At 42.0% G+C, this 23,351-nt stretch overlaps 1 protein-coding gene across 4 annotated transcripts in view; it reads left to right on the forward strand.

Moving 5' to 3' along the window:
- Window positions 1–8,872, forward strand: part of tfeb (transcription factor EB) — a 28,210-nt gene extending 19,338 nt beyond the window's left edge. For 3 of the 4 annotated variants that reach the window (XM_061832889.1, XM_061832892.1, XM_061832890.1), the window contains 5 exons: window positions 2,277–2,394; window positions 3,372–3,428; window positions 3,809–3,884; window positions 4,213–4,360; window positions 5,966–8,872. In XM_061832889.1, coding sequence (XP_061688873.1) covers window positions 2,277–2,394; window positions 3,372–3,428; window positions 3,809–3,884; window positions 4,213–4,360; window positions 5,966–6,550 — 984 coding nt within the window. In that variant the 3' untranslated portion in view covers window positions 6,551–8,872. The remainder of the gene's footprint in view (window positions 1–2,276; window positions 2,395–3,371; window positions 3,429–3,808; window positions 3,885–4,212; window positions 4,361–5,965) is intronic. The other variant, XM_061832893.1, reaches the window with a different exon arrangement.
- Window positions 8,873–23,351: the final 14,479 nt, after the last annotated feature.

The following is a 23,351-nucleotide window of genomic DNA, read 5'->3' on the forward strand; positions in this document are numbered from 1 at the left end:
TCGTGCTATTTTAACAAATACCAGTTGTGATCAGCGTTGGTGGAGTTGCTTGGTGCTTCTGGTTCTTGGCGAAAGACTGAGACCAACACGCTGCTTTCTTTAACTCCCGGCCTCAGGTCGCCTATTACATGCGGCTGCACATGAAGTGTGGGGGTGGAAAGCTTTTTTAGGTTGTCTCTATGACACATGGCATGACTATATGATTTAATCGCACTACAGGATGGCGTATTCGTAGTGTAAAATTTCCTCTGACGTTGATTGGTTTAATTTAAGCGCGTTTGTCTGCATACAGTCGGGCGTCAATATGTGATCCAGCAATCACAGCAATAGATTAAGTTAGGATATTGACCAACACCGATGCTGCCTGTGCACTGAATGAACTGTCACAAAACGATGACGGTTATGTAAGACTTAAATACAAAATACAGTTGAAGAAAAAGCATTTCTTCACGTCCCAACTAAAAAAAAAAAAAAAAAAAAAAAAAAAAAAAAAGCGTCAAACTCACCTGCTAATCCTGATAGGGATTAAAGAGGCATACCCTTGGAATTCTTGGAATCTCAAAGTTTAGTAAGAGCTGGCCGGGAACACCAGTGAATACCAGGCGCTTACTCTGGAATGATCATTAACAGACGTGGGTTAGGGTTAGTGTGGATTTACGTGTGGATTTATACACTAAAACACTGAGCCATACAGTGTCTCTTTTTTTTGGGGGGGGGTATGAAGTTGGGTGGGCCAGAGTTTTAGCTGAAAAGCCGTTTCAATGCTTCTGCATTGGAACATCTTCAATTTGACAAACCACATTAATTATAATGGCATCTGCTTAATTTCATTATTTACATTTCAGAGCATGCATTTGCACACAGAGGAACCTGTGTCTGTTCCTGTACAAATGTTTTGCGTGGGTGCGTGTGCTGTCTGAGCTTGCACAGTAGCCAGCAGATAATGTATCATTTCCTTTGAACTGTTTTATCTTTTAGGACTCATTAGCGACAACCCATTTGCCCTCATGCCAGGGAGTTAAACACTATAGGCAGCCAGGTGGTAAGAAGTAAATCAATCAAAGAATCGAGGAAAATATTTTTGTTTTTTGTTGTTGTTTGCACAAAGATAAATCACAGCTTTTAGTGTCGAAGTGCAACCTTTATGAGTGTGTTTGGAAGTGGGCTGCACACAACAGCGGAGTGAATAAAGCCATAGAGACTGATAAAAAACTGTCAAGAGGATGACAGTCAATCATTGCTGTATGCTTGTCAGGTAGTCCTTAGGTGCGATGTTATTACTTGACTTTATCCTCAGCTATCTGCTCTTTACAGCACACTACACATGGACACTGAATTTACAAAGGTACTTAAATGGGGATGTGAGGCCGTAAAAGACTCGTCTTGGAACCATACAGAAGTAATTTGGAGTTACGCCCTTTTGAACTTTGTTTAGCTTTTCAATTTGGATGATTGGGAGATTACGTTTAGGAAGGGGTAAAGCAGTTTCCTTTAATTCAAAGAGCGTATTTTACAATAGGAAAAACTCATGGCACACACGGCGATAAACGTGATAAGTGGATCCATGGGTTAATTGCCATCTAGCGGAAGACCATTGACTTGTTCTGCCTGTCACTATATGTTGTTGGCGTAGAACAATGAATAAAGATACATTATTTGTGGATGATTAATCATTTTCACACCAATTAAGTGAAGCGCTGCATTTTCAAGCATCACACCATGATACACTCATGTGAGCCGGCGCACTTTTTGGGAATCACTGCACAAGCGGTTAGATGCTTTGTAAGAGTGCTTTTATTTAATGTATTTATCATCCCCCCCGCTGCGTCAAAAAAGCATGCTTATTATGTCATCCATCCATTTTCTTAGCCGGTTATCGTCACAAGGGTCGCAGGGAGTGCTGGAGCCAATCTCAGCTGTCATCGGGCAGTAGGCGGGGTACCCAGTGAACTGGTTGCTAGCCATTCGCAGGGCACATCGAGACAAACAGCTGCACTCACAATCACACCTAGGGGCATTTTTAGATTGTCCAATTAATTTTGCACGTTTTGGGGATGTGGGAGGAAACCAGAGTACCCGGAGAAAACCTACGCAGGCACGGGGAGAACATGCAAACTTCACACAGGTAGGGCCAAGATTGAACCCAGGTCCTCAGAACTGTGAGGCCAATGCTTTACCAGTTGACCCACCGTGCCGCCCTGCTTGGGCGTGTTAAGCTAAACAGACAAAGAATTATCATTACCTTAGTGTTTTTTGTATGCATGTGCCCCCACCAGCTCCCTCTGTCCAGCAGCCACCTGGATGTGTACACCGGCCCGAGGATGAAGGGGCCAGCCGTTGCAATGACCAGCAACTCCTGTCCTGCCAACTTGACCATCAAACGAGAAATTTCAGGTGCAAACATTTTGCATAGTAGTTGATCAATAATTAATGACTGTGAAGCCGCTATTTGTACGTGACTAAAACAAATTTAAGCTATTAAATAGCGGACTTGTCGATGTACAGGGGAACCGCTAAGATTTATCACTTTTGGCTTCAGATCTGTTAGCGTTTCAGTTTTTCCAGGATCAAACTCAATATGTCGCCATCATAAAATCTTTATGAACTAAACAGGCAATGTTTTATTCGGAAACATTTTCATATTGTAACCATACATACAAGTGTAAAAGAAGTCAACTACTTTTAATATTAGGAAAACTGATGAAATAGTCATATGTAAGCAGTAAACCAAAGGTGATTTGTAAATGTCCTCATCAACTTTGGAATAGTAAGTTTCTTTCGGCTTGTCCCTTTCGGGGTCGCCACAGCGTGTCATCTCAGGTGAACGCACATATTTGTCTGGCACAAGTTTTACGCCGGATGCCCTTTCCTGACGCAACCCTCATCAACTTTGGAATATTTCTGCTTTTTTCCTTAAGTGTTGAAACGAGTTAACCACGCTATAAAATAATCTCTTTGGCGCTGGACTGAATTGTGTAACTTCTGGTGTTTGTTCTTTTTATTCTCGTTTTTTATGAAAAAATGTTGGGCCACAGCCAAAGAAAAAGCAAAACGGTTCATTTGATGCTTGTCAGGCCTCACACAACATGCCGACCTGTTCTGTGATGTTTCGAATTTCTTAGCTTTGTGCAAATTTGGAGTCATGTTCTTCCCTAACATTTTGGTCACATTCAAAATAGTATGACCTCAGTGCCGTTACACGTCTGTAGCTCCTTTATAGGCTAAAGTAACATTCCTTCCATTTTGCGAAACAAGAGGCATTTCAACACATAGACTGGCTTGTAATAATCCACTTAAAAGTTGTACTTGTTGTGCTTTTATATGCAACGTTTGTGTGAGGCATTAGCTGATGACTTTTTGTTATTGCAAAGACACAGAAGCCCGTGCCCTGGCCAAGGAGAGACAAAAGAAAGATAACCACAATCTCAGTAAGTTCCCCCCACACACACACTTCTCTTCTAAATGTAATGCTGTTGTTATCCTGTGCTTTGCGTGTGCCACTTACACCGGCAGGGGACACCCCCCCCCCCCCCACGCTATAATCTGGTGCAGTACTACACTCCATTTTGCTGATCTAGCAAACATAGTGCAATGAGTGGGTGGATGGATAACCTGTAAATTATTTGCTGCTCTGACACTGTAAGTAAGTGCACTTAATTGCCCATGACTGTGTGAGCCTGCGCGAGTGTGTGCAATTTTGTGTCCGAATACAAGTGGCGGCATGACTCTCTCTACACAAGCCTTTCTCTTCCCTGTTCTATCTTTTCATTTATCCCCCTTTGTCTTTCCTCCCGTGGTTGATTAACAGTCGAAAGAAGACGGAGATTTAACATCAACGATCGTATCAAAGAGCTTGGCACAATGATTCCCAAAACCAACGATCTGTAAGTATTTTGTACTATATGATGTTTTTATTAGAGAGTTTTGATGCGTTGACGTGTACGATTTTTAATTTGCCCTTCATATTAACATACATGCCAGTTAAAAAAAATCTTCACATGAGCAATCAAAATGTGTGCCTGGTTAATAAGCACATACCTCTTTAAGGTAATCAGATCAAAATGTGTGGGATTAATCACACCGTGTTAACTCAATTACAGATGATGATTTTCCAGTCCTAATTACTAAAGGAGATTAAAGTTTTCATGCACTATAGCTACCGCATCACCGGCACCCGCTTCAACGTTTCAATTACCTTTTTGGGTTGCATAGTGATGTTCGCTGGAACAAGGGCACCATCCTGAGAGCGTCTGTGGACTACATCAAACGTATGCAGAAGGATGTACAGAGGACCAGAGAGGTGGAGACTAACTTCAAAAGGATGGAAATGGCCAACAAGCAGTTGATGCTTCGTATTCAGGTAATTTGCCAAATTTGCCTACTGTAAACAAATCCGGTAAATCCAACACTATTCATACACTGGAATGTTATTGTTATTAAACTGCACTGGCCCGAACGGCCCGAGCTGAGATTTGAACCTACAACCTGGGGCTGTGAAACAGTTGTCACTCAAATGCCTCCATGCATATCAAGAATTCTAAATGTATGCCACAGTTAATCCCCTGATTTCTTTCTGGGTAACATTTTAGGTTTCAGCTTCCTATCATAAAATTTCTTGCTTTTATTTTTTTCTTTTTGAGCTTCAGAGCAGGAAGGGACAGATCACCATACTCACACACAACACACACACACACACACACACACACACACACAGCAGCAATAAAACATATGTTGCAAGTCAGAAACGCATGTGTGTTTTTCTGGGGTTTTACTAGTCTTGGAATGAACTGTATATACACATGCAGACAAAAATGAATACATAAATAGTACAAATAATGTATCTTTCTTCATTTATGTATGCAAATGACATTTAGCGATAGGCAGAACAAGGAAATGCTCTTCCACTAGATGGCAGAAGGTACAACTGACCAGTTGGCATTCATATAACAGAATAATATTTTTTACAACTAGATGGGTCCAGAATTTACACTAAGTACATTTGCCTACAGAGCACACCGGATTATAAACCTCACCCATTACATATGCAAAGGAAATACCATTTGGTACATACATAAACCGCACCTGTGTAAAAGCCGCAAGTGCCCACATTCAAACACGAGATATTTAAAAAAAAAAAGACGGTACACAGAAAGAGTTTTCAAAGTTTTAATACCTTACCTTAATTTAACATGGCAACAACACAGTTGCACGAACAGAGCTGGTTAAAAAAAAACGCCGCTGGAGCTACACAGTAGCAACACGGTAGCACAGCACTAACAGAGCCGGTTAAAAGAAAAAAAAAAACATACCTAAATCAATGAGATGCAGCAATAACACAGCAGAAACACGCTAGAGCGGTGCTAACGCTAGCGCGCCACTAACGCTAGCGCCGCGTTAATGGCCGGTTAAAATAAAACATACCGGTAAAAATCACAGAGACATGACAGTAACACAGCAGCAACACGCTAGCACAGCGCTAATGCTAGCGCAGCACTAACAGGACCAGTTAAAAAAAAAACATACCGGTAAAAATCAATTCCTCGGCACATATATTCCACTGGTCTCACTCTTACCTTTTCCGCTCAAGTGCCCCCTTGCGGCCGTTAGAAAAAATGTACAAATTATCCGCATCACCGCATAAGCCGCAGGGTTGAAAAGATGTGAAAAAAGTCGCAGTTTATAGGCTGGAAATTACGGTAAATTGAGACAAGGTCTTTGTTAATTTAGCAGAAAACACTTCTGTAGATTGTTGTATCCTGACTGGTCCAAAAGATTGTGTTTTCTCGAAACTGTCCAATAATATCAAGGATATAAATGATTTACAAAATGTTTATATTCTAATTGTAAATAAAAAAAAAAAAAGAACTGAAATCTCACACAGTCTTCATACCATTGTTTGTGGCCTGGGTATGAATCATTTTGTCTCTCCAATACTCCTTGACTGAAATGATATTGATGTTAACAGGAGTTGGAGATGCAAGCTCATCTGCACGGCCTTCCCAGCAACTCTCCATCTGGCTTGCACCCAGTAGACGTGATGAGCCCTTATATAAAACAGGAGACCAGCCCAGAGGAGAACCTCTCCCATACTCAGACACAAGCTCCGCACCACCACCTCACCCAGAGCCAGCCTCCTCCTCCTCCTCCTCAGCCCCAGCCCCAGCAACATCACTTCCTCCCGCAGACCCACCTCCACCCCCAAAGCCATGCTCAGCCTCAGCAGTCCAGACAGCTGACCATGCTCCCCCAGCACCTCCAGGCTCAGCCGCCCATCCAGTACCCAGCTGTAGGCAGCTCCCAGCCCTTTGACTTTGCCCAGTCGTTGGACTTGTGCGATGGGATGCAGGCGTTCTCAGACGGCATGTCCGCGCTGGGCGATCTGGGAGGACTGGATATGCAGGGCCGTAGAAGCGATATGGGATTTCTCATGATGGATGAGCCGTTGTCCCCCATGGGCGGTGACCCTCTGCTCTCCACCATGTCCCCAGAGGCCTCTGTCGACTCCAGTCGCAGATCCAGCTTCAGCATAGAGGATGGCGAAATACTGTAGACACATGCATGCGAGTGCACACACACACACACACACACACACACACACCCTCACACACTCCTGCAAGTACACGCTTAAAAATAAAAGTTGTTGGTACCAATACAGACAGCACAAAAAAGGCCATCATCACAGTGACTGGAAGCCATTAAACAGCAGAATCCCACAACCCATCCATTGAACGTCAAAAGTGGTACCATGCACTTGCAACACTCCACAGCAACAGAAAAACTGAGTAAGACATGAATGAGAATTTTGAAAGCTTTTCAGGGGGTAAACAAATACTGAGAGGTCAAAGTTCTACAGTACATAGTTTTCATTGTAGTCATTTTTCATTCATAAGTAGATGTTTGTAGTAGCACGTTGTCCCATTTGACCATATCAGCATAAATGATTACATGATACTGCGACAAATACAGAAAGAGCAGCTTCATGGTCCCACGTGTGTAGTTTAGTCTACAGCGATGCTGCTCGGTCTCAATTTTGTTTTTCTGTAATTGCACAGTTTGTCGTCACGACGAGCATGATATGGTTGTTGTTGGGCAGAGGCAGTCATGAGTGTGCTCACCTAAGCTTGGCCTTAAAGTGGCCACGTTGACGTGCACATTGTGGGCTTTATGGAAGTAACTGGGAGTGTACTTTTCGTCAACTCACACATTCACCAGTACCACATTCTACACCTCTGTTTCTGTTAGCGTGCTGGTTACCATGTATATGCACGTCATCCATCTCTATCATACTCAGGAATTCACAAGCAGGGTCATTTTAAAGAAGTGCTGATGGGAACTTGAACCAGGTCCATAATTTAAGCAGCGTTTTAAAGACAGAGTTCAGGGGGGTTAAGGGGGAAAATATATATATAAAATAAATATAAAATATATATATAAAATCAATAAATAAATATATATATATATATATCTACACACACACACACGCCGATGATAGAGGGGCACAGACAGGGTGGATTTTAATCCTGTAGAAATTGTTAGAGGCCCACACACAGGGTGGGTTTTAATCCTGTATAAATTGCAATGTATGGGTAGCTCAAACACACACACACACACCAGAGGTGTTCACCAGACACAGATACAAGATCTCCCAACACAGCACGCACATATACATCGAGATATGTATACACAGCACGTTGTGTATTCACGCTGGTTTCAAATCAGCACCATGGTGAGGGCGTCTTCAACTGAGGTGAAGAGCTCAGTTTATTTTTCACTCTCTCATCCAAAAGGGCAACTTTTCAGTCCATCATGGCGGTCTCAGCATTATGGCTAATAAAGAAATATTGCGGCATTATTTTTGATTATAAGTAGGGGTGGGCATTTCACTACATTTCCTTCATTAAAAATAATGCTCAATGGATTATTGGTTCTTTTCGGGAAGGGAGAATTGCTCTGTGAATGTTCTTAACTCCTGTTTCCACGGCACATTGAAACCACTTGCGACTGAATCAACAGCGCCCCTGTTGTACACTCCATTTTGCCTCAACTGCTTTAAGATACAACTCATCAACAATTCCACAAAATCGACCAATTTCTTAGTCATATTCACTTGCTGATGATGCCCATCCCTAATTATATATATTTTTTAAATTTGTTTATTCTGTCTCCCAAAGCACTGGAAAAGTCTATTATTGTTTTGACTTTGTACAAAAATGAATATTATTCTGCTTTTTTTTTTTTTTTGCCACTAAGCAATTTTCAAGTTTTGTTTTTCATTTTATTCTTCAAACAACCTTTTCATGTTCCCCTTAAACGCCAGTTGAAGCGTCCACGTGTTACTGGATTTGGAGCATGGAGCCATTTGGGAGCTTTTAACTGGTAACGTAGATTTTTATCATGATGCAGTCATGTAATGTAGACATGATTGGGCTCTTAGTTTTCTCCTTGTTAACTTTTGAAGCCAAATAATACATGAAATGTGATTCTTTCATCTGATGAAGTTCAAATTTCTCACTTTGTGGATGCAAAATTTACCAGTGTCTGGTCAGTGAGAAGTCACTGTTGCTGTGCCTTTTCTCTTTCTTTGTCACTGTGGTTTCCATGGAAACTGGAGGACTGACCTCAACTCTGCTGAGGACTTGTCACTGCCCGAACGCGTTTGTGTTTCCACCAAAGTACAGCACAGTATTGCCTTTTCCCGTTTCAACCACAGTTTGACTGTTGACAACTTTGCCCGCACTCCAAAGAATCGCTCTGAACTCCTCTAATATTCCACTAGAGGGTGCTCTGCAGCGCAACACACTCAAAGGGACATGCCCTGATTTGAAATGTTATAAAATGTTTTACCAGAATTAAATTGACATCAAGTGTTTTATTCTCTATCTTGACATTTCTTTCTTTTTTCTTCTCGACACAAGTCTAGCTGTTAAAAATGTGGAAAGTACATTACACTAGGAAGCCTGTGATAAGTATTTTTGGGACACTAAACACAACCAATTGCTCCGATCTTTGTGTGCGGCAACAGCGTGACGTTCGGGTCGTTTCCTAAGTGACTAATTGGACAAGCGCGCTTCCAATTGTTTCCGTTTCCGTTGGACCGTTTCCAGACCTAACCCCACGGGGCAGGCTAATTCTTCAGATTAATCTTTCGCCGACATCTGAAATTCGGTCCTTGGCATTGGTTGGAAGAGTGGAAATATGCTTAAATTTGTCCTGATTAGTGGCATCGTGGGCGGCATAGTGCTTCAGCTGGCAAGCGTTAGCCTCACTGTTTTGAGGTCCTGGGTTCGATCCTTGACCCGCCTGTGTGGAGTTTGCATGTTCTCCCCGTGCCTGCGTGGGTTTCCTCCCACATCCCAAAAAACATGCAACATTAATTGGACGCTCTAAATTTCCCCTGGGTGTGATTGTGAGTGTGGCTGTTTGTCTTGATGTGCCCTGCGATTGGTGGCGACAAGTTCAGGGTGTACCCTCCCCTTTGACAGCTGGAATTAGCTCCAGCTACCCCCGCAACCTTTGTGAGGATGAGCGGCTAAGAAAATAGATGGATGGATGGATAGTGGATATCGTTTAACTTTGCTCTAGTTTTAACAAAAACTTTGAGACTGCATTGTCCAGTGCACCCCTGCTATATGACGCAATGCACTTTCATTAATATTCTTGTATCTTTTTACTGGTGTGACTTTTCAGGGAAGCTATGTGATCCCACGTCCTTTTTGTGTTGCGTGTGTATGCGATCAGATTTTTTTTTTTTTTTTTTGGGAAAAAAGAAAAAAGAAAACCTGCAGCTCAAAGGGTGTCGTGTTTTCAGGTTCATAAAACAGATTGCATGTTGGACTGCAGTCAAACATAAGACATGCTCAAATTAAGATTTCACCATCAAAAATGCCTTAACGATATTTGGGGATTTTTTTTTCAAAAAACAAATTGGATTTGCTCAACAGTGAACCATCATATTCTGTTAATCTGTTGTAGATCATCTGGAACTGCATATTAATTGCTCCAAAAGAGTTTTGATTTAAGCGATTTACATTTATTACATTTATAAACTACTATATTTTTAATGGGGCTCTTCTCTCCATGTCGTTATGCTAATGTCCACGAGGGGACACTAGAGATCTATGGCTTGTTGAAGACTAATTTCTTTATTAAATACAGAATAGTTGTTCTGAGAGGTGCACAATGTTATTGGTGCGGACGTTTGTAGCTAAAAATGTTTGAATTAAATATGTCTCCCAGACAGTTAATACTACTACTACTAATAATAATAATATGTATTGTGGAAGGACATCATATCCAACGCCCCTTTAAGAAGAAATCCAATATTTTCCTCCTTCCCATTTCGCCTGCCACCTTTTGTCCATTTCTCCCTTTTATCTTCTTGTGATGTATTAGCCCAAAGCTCATTCAGGATGAACTGTAAACTGTTTAATAGTCCTTCTTAACTTAAATTGAGGTAATCTCATTCATTCTATCTCTTTCTCTCTCTCAATCTCTCTCTCTCGCTCTCGCTCTCTCTCTCTCTCTCTCTCTCTCTCTCTCTCTCTCTCTCACACACACACACACACACACACACACAGTGATGCACTGAGATGCACATGTTAAGTGTAGTAGCGGTGTGTGCAGCCCGTCCACAGGCCCATTCTCCAGGGTCTTTATGATGCTAATGTACTCCCTGGTCTAATAAATCCCTGTAGAGCTGCATAGAGTCGATCTTATGGCTCACTCGGATCAGCACCTCCGATCTGCCCCCAGCCTGCACACGTGGCAGAAGTGCCTGCCTTGCACTTCCACTAATACTTGGGAGGCTGTTTAGTAAAAAGAAGCAAGTGGAAATGTTGCGACAAATCAAACATGAAGGAGCAACGTTAAAAAAAAAAAAAAAAAAACGTCAGCACTCTGGTTGCACTCTGTGCATCACTTTTAGCAATCGGTTGAGGGCAAAATATAGAAAACGTCATTTTCCGATGCCTCGGAAGTCTCGAAGGTTTTTCACATCACAAAATTCAAACTATCATTCTTCATCCCATCCAATACCTGCTCCCTCTCTCCATAGTCTTCATCTGGCCACTGGGCTTAGTGCCCCCCCACACCACCACTTCCACTTCCCACTCCCCCTCCTTCCTTCTCAGGGGAGCAGTGTGTCACTTTGCTGGAAGCCCATGGAAGAGAGGTGAGAGGGGGCTGATTGAGCTAATTTAGCCCCTGGATGTGAGAGCAGGCAAGGCCTCACCTTGTGCTAATAGACAGACATCAAAATGGAGATGAGGAGGATGGATGAAAGCAAGGGAAGAACAACTATAAAAACTGGGAAGAATTTTCTTGATGGATTTATCTTCCTTTTTTTTCCTCTTCAGGGATGTGAAGCAAACTTTTACGAGTGACATTGTGAAGTTGCTAAAGGTTTATGTGTATTGCCTTGCTGATATAACTCATTGATCCATCCTTCCACATTAAGCTGCCGTCAATCGCGACCTGCTTTACGATTTCTTCTGCATCGGTCCCCATACATCCTCCAGGGCAACCCTATACCCCCCCCCCCAAAAAAAAAAAAAAAAAAAAGGGCATCACCACATGATGAAGACGACAGACACAATTTATGGCGTCTGCGGCCATACATCGTTAGATAGTACCTCCCAAAGAAAGTGATGCAAAATGGATTTGAGAGCCATCAGTCATCATTATTGTGGATTGAAGATTGCAAGTTAGTTAACTCCAGTGGAGCTTCCAAATTCAAATACTGCTGTAGTTGCACAAAACTTCTGATATCAAAAGACCTTCATGCAGTGCATCAGTTCAACTAGCTATTCTTTTTCATCAAGAAAGGATGTAAACTGTGACATGCTTGTCCGTGCTACAATATGGCAGCCAATCGTTACTTTTGTCCAAATGAAACCCCTCGGTCCATTTTAACATAGTACCTTGAGACCAAGATGGGAACAAAGCATTATTTTTTTGTCAAAAGAAACTCCTCAACATAGTTTCTTAACACAAGATGCCACAAGGTGGTGAAAAATGGAACTCACGTCAACATAGTTTCCAATTTCCTTGACACCAAGAATGGCCTATGTGGCGTTACCATGCTCTCGCCATGCCTGCGTAGGCTTTCTCTGGGTACTCCGGTTTCCTCCCACATCCTAAAAACAAGAATGGTCATTTAATTGAAGACTCTAATTTGCCCAAAAGTGTGTACGTGAGCGTGAAGGACTGATAGTTTTTATGTCCCCTGCGATTGGCTGGCGAACAGTTAAGGGTGCACAACACCTCATGGCAAAGATAGCTAGGATGGGCTCCAGCACACCTGTGACCCGAATGAGGATAAGCGGCACAGAAAGTGAATGAAATCATGAATGTTTAAAAGTACCTGCTTAAAACGTGCAAAGATTGAGAAAAGTTTTGTGGTGAATTGTAAAGTCAAAAGATTAAACTTTTTCACCAGCTCAGTTGTCCAGAAATGAAGATGTTGAGATTCTCGCTCAGAGTGAGCAAGTTGGATAAGATTAGAAATGAGCTCATCAGAGGGACACCCAAAGTTGGATGTTTTGGAGACAAGTTTCGAGAGAGCAGACTTCGATGGTTTGGAGATGTCCAGAGGCGAGAGAGTGAGTATATTGGTAGAAGGGTGCTGAGGATGGAGCTGTCAGGCAAAACAAGCGAGAGGAAGACCAAAGAGAAGGTTGATGGATGTTGTGAGGGAGGACATGAGGACAGTGGGTGTTAGAGAGGAAGATGCACGAGATAGGCTTAGATGGAAAAAGATGACACGCTGCGGCAACCCCTAACGGGACAAGGCGAAAGGAAAAGAAGAAGAAATTGTCTAGAATTTTGGAGTGTGGCTGAAACGGTGGCTAGAAGGCGAAACCAGGGACATGCAGAATTAGTCAACCCTGCCCCACTGTATAAAGACTAAGCTCCCTTATTGTGTTCTGCTATGTGGCAGTCCGGTGCAACAGCTTTGGGGCCAGTAATCTGCATTTGGGCCAATCAACCACATGGACCTGCTGCGCCCGCCGATGGTGCACCAATGTGCCCACTGACAAAGGAGTGGAAAATTGTCCTGATGCAGCTGCTGGTCATGACATTGCCGCTCAGCGGGTGGCAGGCCGCCACGGAGTGCCTCTGTGTGCCCTGGAGAGAACCTGGAGAGAAGGTACAGATTTGATTGACAGCTGAAAGTTCAGCGGGTCGGGATTTTCAGAGCATTCAAAAACACAACCACAGTGCCTGAAAGTTGAAAGAAATTCTCAATTCGGGACCTGATTTCAGATATTTGATTCATTCAAATTTGCAAGGGTTGTTTTTACAAAACACTGCAAACATGCGGTGTCAAATTTACAAGACTTTTTTGGGGGTCCCTTTACTGGGCCTTTAAAAAGTGTGGCTCCCGCTTCATGCCCATAAATGTTTTGCCTGCATCACGTCATCTAACGGTGATGTCTGGTTATCTTTTTTCGCTTATCCTCACAAGGGCCATGTTGCCATGTAGACAAGCGTCATTCATTCACATTCACTCTGGTGGACAGTTTAAAATATTCAGTGAATGGATTATTTTTTTTGAATGTTGAAGCTGGTGAACCCAGTGAAAACCCACGCAAGCAAGGACAAAATATCCAACCCCCGTGCAGGAATTCGAACCTCCAACCTCAGAAGTGTGAGTGAGATGTGCAAACCACTTTCTCAGTCTGCCAACCGACTTTATATTTTTATATCGAGTACAATATTTTTAATTCAGTTTTACACTCGTATTACAGGTGATAATATTAAATGTTACTTCAATTATTACCTGTAAATGGCAACAATTTGATTTTTTTTTTCTACGGGAAAAAAAATGTTTCCATCTTTTAACAGAATGAATTGCAGTCAACCTTGGAGGTTCCACCGTGACAGCGGCCACATTAGACATTGTCACTTTGAGGCTTCCTTATTGGAGCCCCATTGGCGCTACATTCAAATACGGAAAAGATGTGTCCTTTTCTTGAAAGGTCAAAACTGAGAGCACACATCCAGCTGTCAGAGGCCACGCGTCTTCTCTTTTCTTTCACTCTTCTTCACATCCTCTCCCTTCAACTACCTCCACATCACCGCCGCACACCTCCCGTCCTTCTTCCTTTCCACCTCCGCTGCCCTCTTTATTCTGCCGCTCCTTTTGTCCATCTTCCTCTACATATTTTATGCTCTTCAGTGACTTCGCTCATCGTCCGGCGCTTCTACTCCTGAAAGAAAATGCGAGCTCAAATTGGCTGGAGAAATGAATAATGTCCCCGCCATTAAGAGTGGCAAAGGAGAGGCTTGGTCTTTTCATGTGATGTGATGAGGGCATCTGATGATGGGGTGGTCTATTCCTCTTTCGCGTAGAAAACTGCACACAATGATCTTAAAAGATTTCGCCGATGACGAAAATGAGAGCACATTTAGTTTTGTATTGCCATTTATTGAATTTTGCACCAAAATGAAGATCTTGCACTGTACCTCAACCATTCCCACGTTACTACTACCGCAGCATTTTAACCATCACACCCAGTAGGGGGAGTTAGTGGTCCACAACATCTGCCAACCCCATCGAGGAGATGACAAACAAGGCCTGCTGAACATTGTGCGGTTCTAACAGCAACGGAAAAACATTTTCAATCAACCAGGTGTTACTTGGTCCTGAAATTCAAATCTTCATCATTCCAAGATATTTTTTACTGGTGTGGAAAAACCTGACCCAAACCCGATCAGTATATCACTTTTGGGATGACCTCTTTTTGACCTCCCAAATGCCCCTCCAGATCTATCTATCTATCTATCTATCTATCTATCTATCTATCTATCTATCTATCTATCTATCTATCTATCTATCTATCTATCTATCTCTATCTATCTATCTATCTATCTATCTATCTATCTATCTATCTATCTATCTATATCTATCTATCTATCTATCTATCTATCTATCTATCTATCTATCTATATCTATCTATCTATCTATCTATCTATCTATCTATCTATCTTTTTGTCCTCCCTCACAATACTTTGCTCATCAGCTGCACCTGAGGAAATTATCCTATTTCAGCGACGCAGTTGGTCTGAATATTTTTTTATTCAGTACAAATGATGTACATTATGTTTGTTCATTTGTCCATGCCAGTGACATAAAATGACAGCTAGAACAATGAAATGATGTTCTACTAGATGACAGAAGGTATTTATCGTAATTAAGCTGTGAATCCACATTTTGTGACATTTTTGTTCGGTGCTATCTTGTGATATTTTTTTATTTTTATTTTTTTGCACTGTAAAATATGTGCCTTGGCTCAATAGAGTTTGAAAAACTCTTGTACATTGAATGTGATCCCGGGAGAAAAACTACCATCCTTTGTAAAACCAAGACGTGCGCGGTCAGGCCAGCTGTAGTTCGCCTGTTCGAATGATCGACGAGGGAACGCAAATACGGCGCCATCATTTAGTTTCGCGTCGGCTGCTAATTTCAGATCGTCATTGTTAAGATAAATAATGCATCTGGCAGAATTTGTCTCATTTTGAAGGTTACAGACTCCATCTTTTCCACGGCTGTTGAGGGAGACGTATCCTACCCGCTCCTTTTCTTGATTGCAGCCTTCTTGTGGCGATAAATTTATCCATGGGACAAAGACCGGCGAAATAAATGACGGCTAATTTCATTGTCCTTGATGGAGGAGCGCGTGCGAGAGAGCAGACGGTGTGGCACACAGGATCCATTCTGGCCTGTAAGCCCCCATTGTGATCTATTTGTTCTGTTGCCGTGTTTGTTTCTCTCTGTCAAAGCAATCATCCATTCATCCATCCATCCTGCAAATCCGTTTGCAATGTTGTGAGTACGAGTATCTTTCAGTGAACTTCTGATGTGAAGGTCGCCAAGATTAGATTTTTTTTATATATATATATCCACATCACTCCATGAGAAGGAGCTTATACAGCCTACAGCTGTTATCACATTTATGCCCTTCTTCAAGCTTCTTTTTAAGTCTCGTACCACCGTCTCCCCGAAGATAACGACGCGCCACATGACGCCATTGTCCCCCCCCCTCCACCCCTTTTTCGTAGGTGGAGATTTAAAGTTGTGTTTTAAAACTGCCACTGTTCCAATCCTACTTAACCCCCCTCCTTCCGCCTCCTCCCTTTTGTCTCCCCCCCTCCTGAGTATACCACCTAACCCCTCTGAACTTCAGTCAGAGTTAGCGAAGACTGAGAGTACACTGGGGAGTCGAGATAGACACAGACTTAGCTGGCTGCTATTCCCCCACTTTTTCCACTAATAAGAAAACTTTCTCTTCTTGTGTGCGCGCATGGAGATCACACACAGTTTTACAGCAGTTCACATGAACTGTAGCGTTTGGACATCTCTGTTAAAAGATTTGAATCTGGGCCGGGCCTTCCTGATTGGACTTTCCATTTTCTCCATTCCACACAATCCACAAATGGTGGCTTCGTTGACGACTAAATTGTCCGCAAATGTCGATCTGAGTGTGAATGGTTGTTTCGCCGGCACAGTATGCGTCGTGCGATTATCTGCCGACCAGTCCAGGGTGGTCTGCACCTGTTATCAAATGTCAGCTGCGAGAGGCTCCACCTCAAAATGGATGGAGACTTTGAACATCTCAGGTCACTTTCTCTTGCGTATTAGATGAAGAAGTGGTAGGTGTTTGTTTGTTAACCTCAGGGGTGTGGCGTGCGAAGGGTGGGGGTGAAGGCAATAGGCACGAGCAAGCACTTTTTTATGGGGGGGGATGTCATTCAAACGGGTTTCAACAGCCATCCAACCCCAGCTCACCATCAAAGAAAAATGCCTTCAGAAAAACTCTTAGCACCTCCATCGGCAATCGTTTTTAAAGGTGTAAAAACTTCAAACAGCACCAAAATCTCCATTGAGGTGAAAAGATGTTGATCATTTGAACATCCATCCATTTTCTGAGCTTCTTATCCTCACGAACGTTGCGGGAGTGCTGGAGCCTATCCCAGCTGTCAATGGGCAGGAGGTGGGGTACACCCTGAACTGGTTGGCAGCCAATCGCAGGGCACATGGAGAAAAACTACGGTCACACTCACAATCACACCTCGGGGCAAATTAGAGTGCCAATTTATGTTGCATGTTTTTGGGATGTGGGAGGAAAACGGGGTGCCCAGAGAAAACTCTGGCAGGCACGGGGAGAACATGCAAACTCCACACGGATTTGAACTCCAGTTGTCAGAACTGTGAGGCTAACACTTTACAGCTGTCTCGAACCAATGTAATCACTCAAAATCTGTGATAAAATGAAATTTAATCCTGACAGGAGAAGGGCAGTTTTTGTACAATTTTCACTTTTTATAAACCTTTTCTGATTTCAAAATGCAGCCTTTCTTTTACTCAGGAAATTAGAGAACATTGCAAAGTTCTGCTCATGGTGGTTAAAATAAATTGGTTACCTGGCCAAAATTAGTAACTTCTTAACCATTGTTTGAAAAAAAAAAATCATGAAGGATTAAGCCATTTAACACAACAACACGTTTAATATGATTTTTAATCTGATTCAAACTCGGGCTTTTCAGACAGGCGAATAGTTAAACAAAGCATAATAACAAAGAAAATAATGAGATTCCCAGGTGAGGGTCAACAGCCATATTAAACAAAAAGGAAAAAAAAGGAACAAATATTTCACAAATTCTGACAGGTTACGAAAACTCATGAGGCCAACTGTACACGTCCGAAATAAAACACATTTGTCAGTCCTGTCAAGGTTTTTGAATTGTATTGAATGAATTAGATTTGATTGAGACTGATTGATTGATTACATCCAGATGTAGAACTAGGCTACTTAAATAAATATAACAATAAATAAATGTCTGACTAAATATGGGTCTTCAGGACCTTTGCTTCAAGAAATGCTCCCCATTTGGAACATTTACATTTTTAGTTGAATACCCCTGGCCTGATGTTCCTGCTTTAAGAACATTTTAGCGTGAGGGAAAAAAAATGCACAAACTAATACCCTGGTGTCTAAAAATGATGCAAAATGGGGTACATTAGTTGAGATTGTATCATGAGGGACTGAATTGAAGCATTTTCGGAGAAAAAGTTGGACTCGGGCCGCTCTAATTTAATTGAATGATTCATCAGAATATGGAATTAGACTTAAAATAAATTAGTGCAATAATGTTCCCAGAAAAACAAAAAACAGTAATTAAAATAAAACCTTAATTTTCATTTAAAGCTAACATGATGTGGAATAAACTTTTGTTTTTGCATGCCGTGTGTAACATGGCCATTGTTCAATATTAAATAATCGTGTTGTCCATGTAGCAAAACTTTGCTTGGGAACTGAAAGTCAAAGAAACAAATTGTGTGTGTGAGAATATGGTTTGAGTCCGAGGCTTTTCCACAAAGGTCAATGTATTCAACACGAGGCAGGAAATTGAATACGCCCTTTTTGCTTGAATTAATTAATTATAACATTAGGCTAGCTCTGGGGCCCTTTTCTTCTGTGATTAAGTGAGCACATATCTTTAAAAGAGTGTGGCGGTCTCTGGGGGTGCTGGGGGCTTGCGAACCTTTGGGGGACCAGAGAAAATAATGTTTAATACATGAGAAGACGACGCTTTGCTCACCTCCGCATTGAGAAAGATTCACATCGTGTTCGGTGTTTGGACCCTCAATGGCTTGTCTTTATCTGCAGGGGGATAGGAGGGGGGTGGGGTGGGGGGTTCAGCCGCCCCTCTGACCCCATACGTCCCAGCTCTGGTGTTTCTGGATACAGGTAGTGTGCACGCATTTTTGCATTCACATGCTCAAATTGCGTGATAAAGGAAAAAAAAAAACATTATGTCTGCAGATCTTCTATCGAGTCTTACATTATTAATGTTGCAGCATTTTAATGTTTAGGTCATGTGTGCACAACCGACCGCGGTAATAATACATGTTTTTATGTATTAATGTCCATATTTTTTCCATCATGTTATACAGTAGTTTCCATTGTAAGGGAATAATTAAATTTTAACTTTTATTCATTATAGACTGGTTTCACACATTTTATGAAAAAAAGTTAGGTACATCTGAAAAAAAAGGTGACAAAAAAGAATATGAGAGCATGATTGTATTGCAATATTTGAACATTAATTTAATGCGACATATACACATGAACTAAGTCCCCACAATTGTGCTGAATTGGTTGAATATTTTAATTAAAATCTCAAGTATTTAAATATGATTTGAAATACAATCCATGTTTGGAGCAACTTATATTAAATTGATTAATTTGCACTAAGCGCAGCTTGAATAAAAGTACATATTGCATGTAGAGTAGATAATAATATGTCATAACATTAATTCATGAGAATTTTCTGTCTTCGAACATACCGTCCATGCATTTTCTGTCAATGTGTGTGCGTGTGCGTGAGTGACAGAGCTCGGGCGAGACGTCGCAACGATGACGATTTAATGATTCTTTCTGTCTCCAACAAAGGTGAAAGATGGAGACAAAGAGGCAGGGCAGTAATGACAAGACGGTGATGACAGGGTGAGAGACAAATTATGACTGGCTGTGTGTGTGTGTGTGTGTGTGTGTTGTGTGTGTGTGTGGTGTGTGTGTGTGTGTGTGTGTGTGCATGCGAGAGTGCACCTCACTTAACCTGCACACGCACCAGAGGAGTTACGTGACCCCACTAAATATCCAGGTGCATTTAAGAATTCATTCCCAACGTAACGCACACAATGCAACGATTGACCACCTGGAGGGTAGCGGGGCATGATTCACTTTCAAGTCATGAATTTTAATCACTTCAAATGTATCGATCAATTATTAATCAAGTGATTTTAAGTGACGCTATAAGTGATGATTTTTCGGGGTATGCTTTGAGTGTTAAGTGTGTGTGTTACAGGCTTGATTTTGGCATTTTTAATTATTGGGAGTTCAGATATCACAACATGTACTGTATTTACATTTAATAAGTAGGGATCAGGGTATCTTTTTACTCAACTGCCAATGGGAAGGCCTTTATTTGTAGAAACAACATTTTCGTCACAATATTAAAACAAAATAAGGTGGTTTAACTGAAGTGATTCGATCTTTTAATACCTTGTCTTTAGCTGCAGAGAAGGGGGGGAAGGGACTCTGACCAGTTTGAAAAAAAAAAAAAAAACAAACAAAAAAAAAAAAACAAAAGGACTCCCCGGGCTGGTTTTGGTGCTGCTGTTTCGGTTCGCATCAATTCAAATAGGCAGACCTGATAACTATAATTTGAACGTAATATAATAATAACATCTTGTATATGTTGAATGTCCTTCATCTAGTATACAAGATGGAAGACATAGAACATAATAAATAGTGAATGTCCTAAAATAATTCTCGGACTGGTCTCACAAAGAATATACTGTACAGGATTTTCAGACGCAAACTGCAAATTAAAAAGTATTACTGTGAATGTGCAGTGTACACACGGTACATACATTGTGGTAGATTGAATACAAGAATATAGTAGGCATGTTTCAACAGCGCCTTTTGCATGTGTGTGACTGTTCTATGGGTTAACGTCCTGAACAAGACCCGAGCGGGAACAGGACAAATTACAAATGACTTCCCTTATTAGGCCTGACCCCAAATTTCCCTTTATGAATATTCATTATGGCGGTCCGCTCGGCGCGCCAAAGAAATGAATTTGGCCTCTCCGCCGAGTGGACTGAGAAAAAGGAATGATTAATGGAATTGTGCGTGGTATGAATCCATCATTCTTCAGATGGAGGCTGGCCTGGTAATAAGGATCCAATTAGAGGCGCAGCGGGTGGGACACGGCAGGAAGATACTGCAAGACTGGTGTTGTAACACCTACAGCCCCCCGCCCACACACACACACACACACACACACACACATACAGTCACATTAGGTCATTTTGAAGCTGTGTCAAAAAAGGCATTAAGGAAGAAAGCGAGAGTTTCAAATGTAGACAAGCTCCCAGTCCCGCAAACGTCTTGTGCTCTTTCACAGCCCCTTTTTGGGTGCCGCTAAGCTCCTGCCCCTCCTTGCTTTTCTCCTAGCTTTTTCACTTACAGTGAAGAAAATAAGTATTTCAACACCCTGCTATGTTGCAAGTTCTCCCACTTAGAAATCATGGAGGGGTCTGAAATTTTCATTGTAGGTGCATGTCCACTGTGAGAGAGATAATCTAAAAAGAAAAATCCAGAAAACACAACGTATGATTTTTTTTAACCATTTATCTGTGTGATACAGCTGCGAATAAGTATTTGAACACCTCAGAAAACCAATGTTAATATTTGCTATAGTAGCCTTTGTTTGCAATTACAGAGGTCAAACGTTTCCTGTAGTTGTTCACCAGGTTTGCACACACTGCAGGACGGATTTTGGCCCACTCCTCCACACAGAACTTCTCTAGATCAGACAGGTTTCTGGGCTGTCGCTGAGAAACACAGAGTTTCAGATCCCTCCAAAGATTTTCTATTAAATTTAGGTCTGGAGACTGGCTAGGCCATGCCAGAACCTTGATATGCTTCTTACGGAGCCACTCCTTGGTTTTCCTGGCTGTGTGCTTCGGGTCATTGTCATGTTGAAAGACTCACCCGCGACCCATCTTCAATGCTCTGACTGAGGGATAGAGGTTGTTCCCCAAAAGCTCACAATACATACATCATCCTCTCCTGGCCGCAGTCATCCTCTCCTTATTACAGTGCAGTCGTCCTGTCCCATGTGCAGAAAAACATCCCCAAAGCATGATGCTACCACCCCCATGCTTCACAGTATGGATGGTGATCTTGGGATGGAACTCATCATTCGTCTTCCTCCAAACACACTTAGTGGAATTATGACCAAAAAGTTCATCTTTGGTCTCATCTGACCACAAAATATTCTCTCATGACTGCTCCGTAATAATTAAATGGTCATTGGCAAACCTAAGAGGGGCCTTGACATCAGCTGGTCGCAAGATTTCAAACCATGACGTCTTAGTGTATTACCAACAGTCACCTTGGAAACGGTGGTCCCAGCTCTTTTCAGGTCATTGACCAAGTCCTGTCGTGTAGTCCTGGGCTGATTCCTCACCTTTCTAAGCATCATCGAGACCTTACGAGGTGATATCTTGCATGGGGCTCCACTCTCATTGAGATTGACCTTCATGTTTAGCTTCTTCCATTTTCTAATGATTGCTGCAACAGTGGACCTTTTTTCACCAAGCTGTTTGGCAATTTGTTCGTAGCCCTTTCCAGCCGTGCGGAGTTGTACAATTTTGTCTCTGGTGTCTTTGGACAGCTCTTTGTTCTTAGCCATGTTACAAGTTTGAGTCTTACTGATTGTATGGGATGGACAGGTGTCTTTATGCAGCTAAGGACCTCACACGGGTGCATTTGATTCAGGATGATACATGGAGTGGAGGTGGACTTTTAAAGGCAGACAGACAGGTCTTTGGGGGTAAGAATTCTAGCTGATAGACAGGTGTTCAAATACTTATTTGCAGCTGTATCACACAAATAAATCATGAAAAAAACCATACATTGTGATTTCTGGATTTTTCTTTTTAGATTCTCTCTCTCACAGTGGACATGCACCTACCATGAAAATTTCAGACCCCTCCATGATTTCCAAGTGGGAGAACTTGCAATATAGCAGGGTGTTCTAATACTTATTTTCTTCACTGTATTTGGCCCAATCTGATGACTTCATTTTTAGGTATTGTCCCAAAATTTCATGGCAACCCAGCGCAGTGTTTCAAAACTGTTATCACCCCAGGAACATTATAATTTCCACATACACTATTTGATACGCTATTTAGACAAGTTCAAACTCTTGGGCTAGCAATGGTGCCTTGCTGAGCCATCCTTGCCCATAAAGACGTCCGTGTCCCACCTGTGGCCACAGTAAATCTCACTTCCTGCAGTGTTGTAATATTCCTACATCTACAGTATTGCCTTGCACGGTTCCTCCCGCGCATCAACCAAAACCTTTTAGATGGATGACATCTCCTTCAGTGTCGCCCGCTGGCCTTTTCCGATTTGGATTTAATCTGCGTCACATCTTCATTCGGAAAAAATAGCCCGGGTGTGATACGCGTCGGTGGCTGTAGATGCTGAAGAGCTTTGCGGGGAGAAAGCTGAGCGAAGTGGAAACGTGCCAGCCAGCTCTCGGATCACATCCTGGATAAGACTTTCAGCTAATTAGTCAGCGCTTATGTGAACGGAGACAAAGACAATGAAGCTGCCTGCCTGCTAGCTCAATAGCCAGAAAGGCTGTTGAAAGAGAGACAGATTAACATTTGTTCTTTTACATGCCTCCCTCTCACACTCACACAATAACTTTGCTTATACTAATTAACAATTAGCAAAGACTAGTTGGCTAATTGTGTTATTGCTCCT

Source organism: Syngnathoides biaculeatus, chromosome 10, assembly GCF_019802595.1.
Source record: "Syngnathoides biaculeatus isolate LvHL_M chromosome 10, ASM1980259v1, whole genome shotgun sequence".
Classification (NCBI taxonomy): Eukaryota; Metazoa; Chordata; class Actinopteri; order Syngnathiformes; family Syngnathidae; genus Syngnathoides; species Syngnathoides biaculeatus.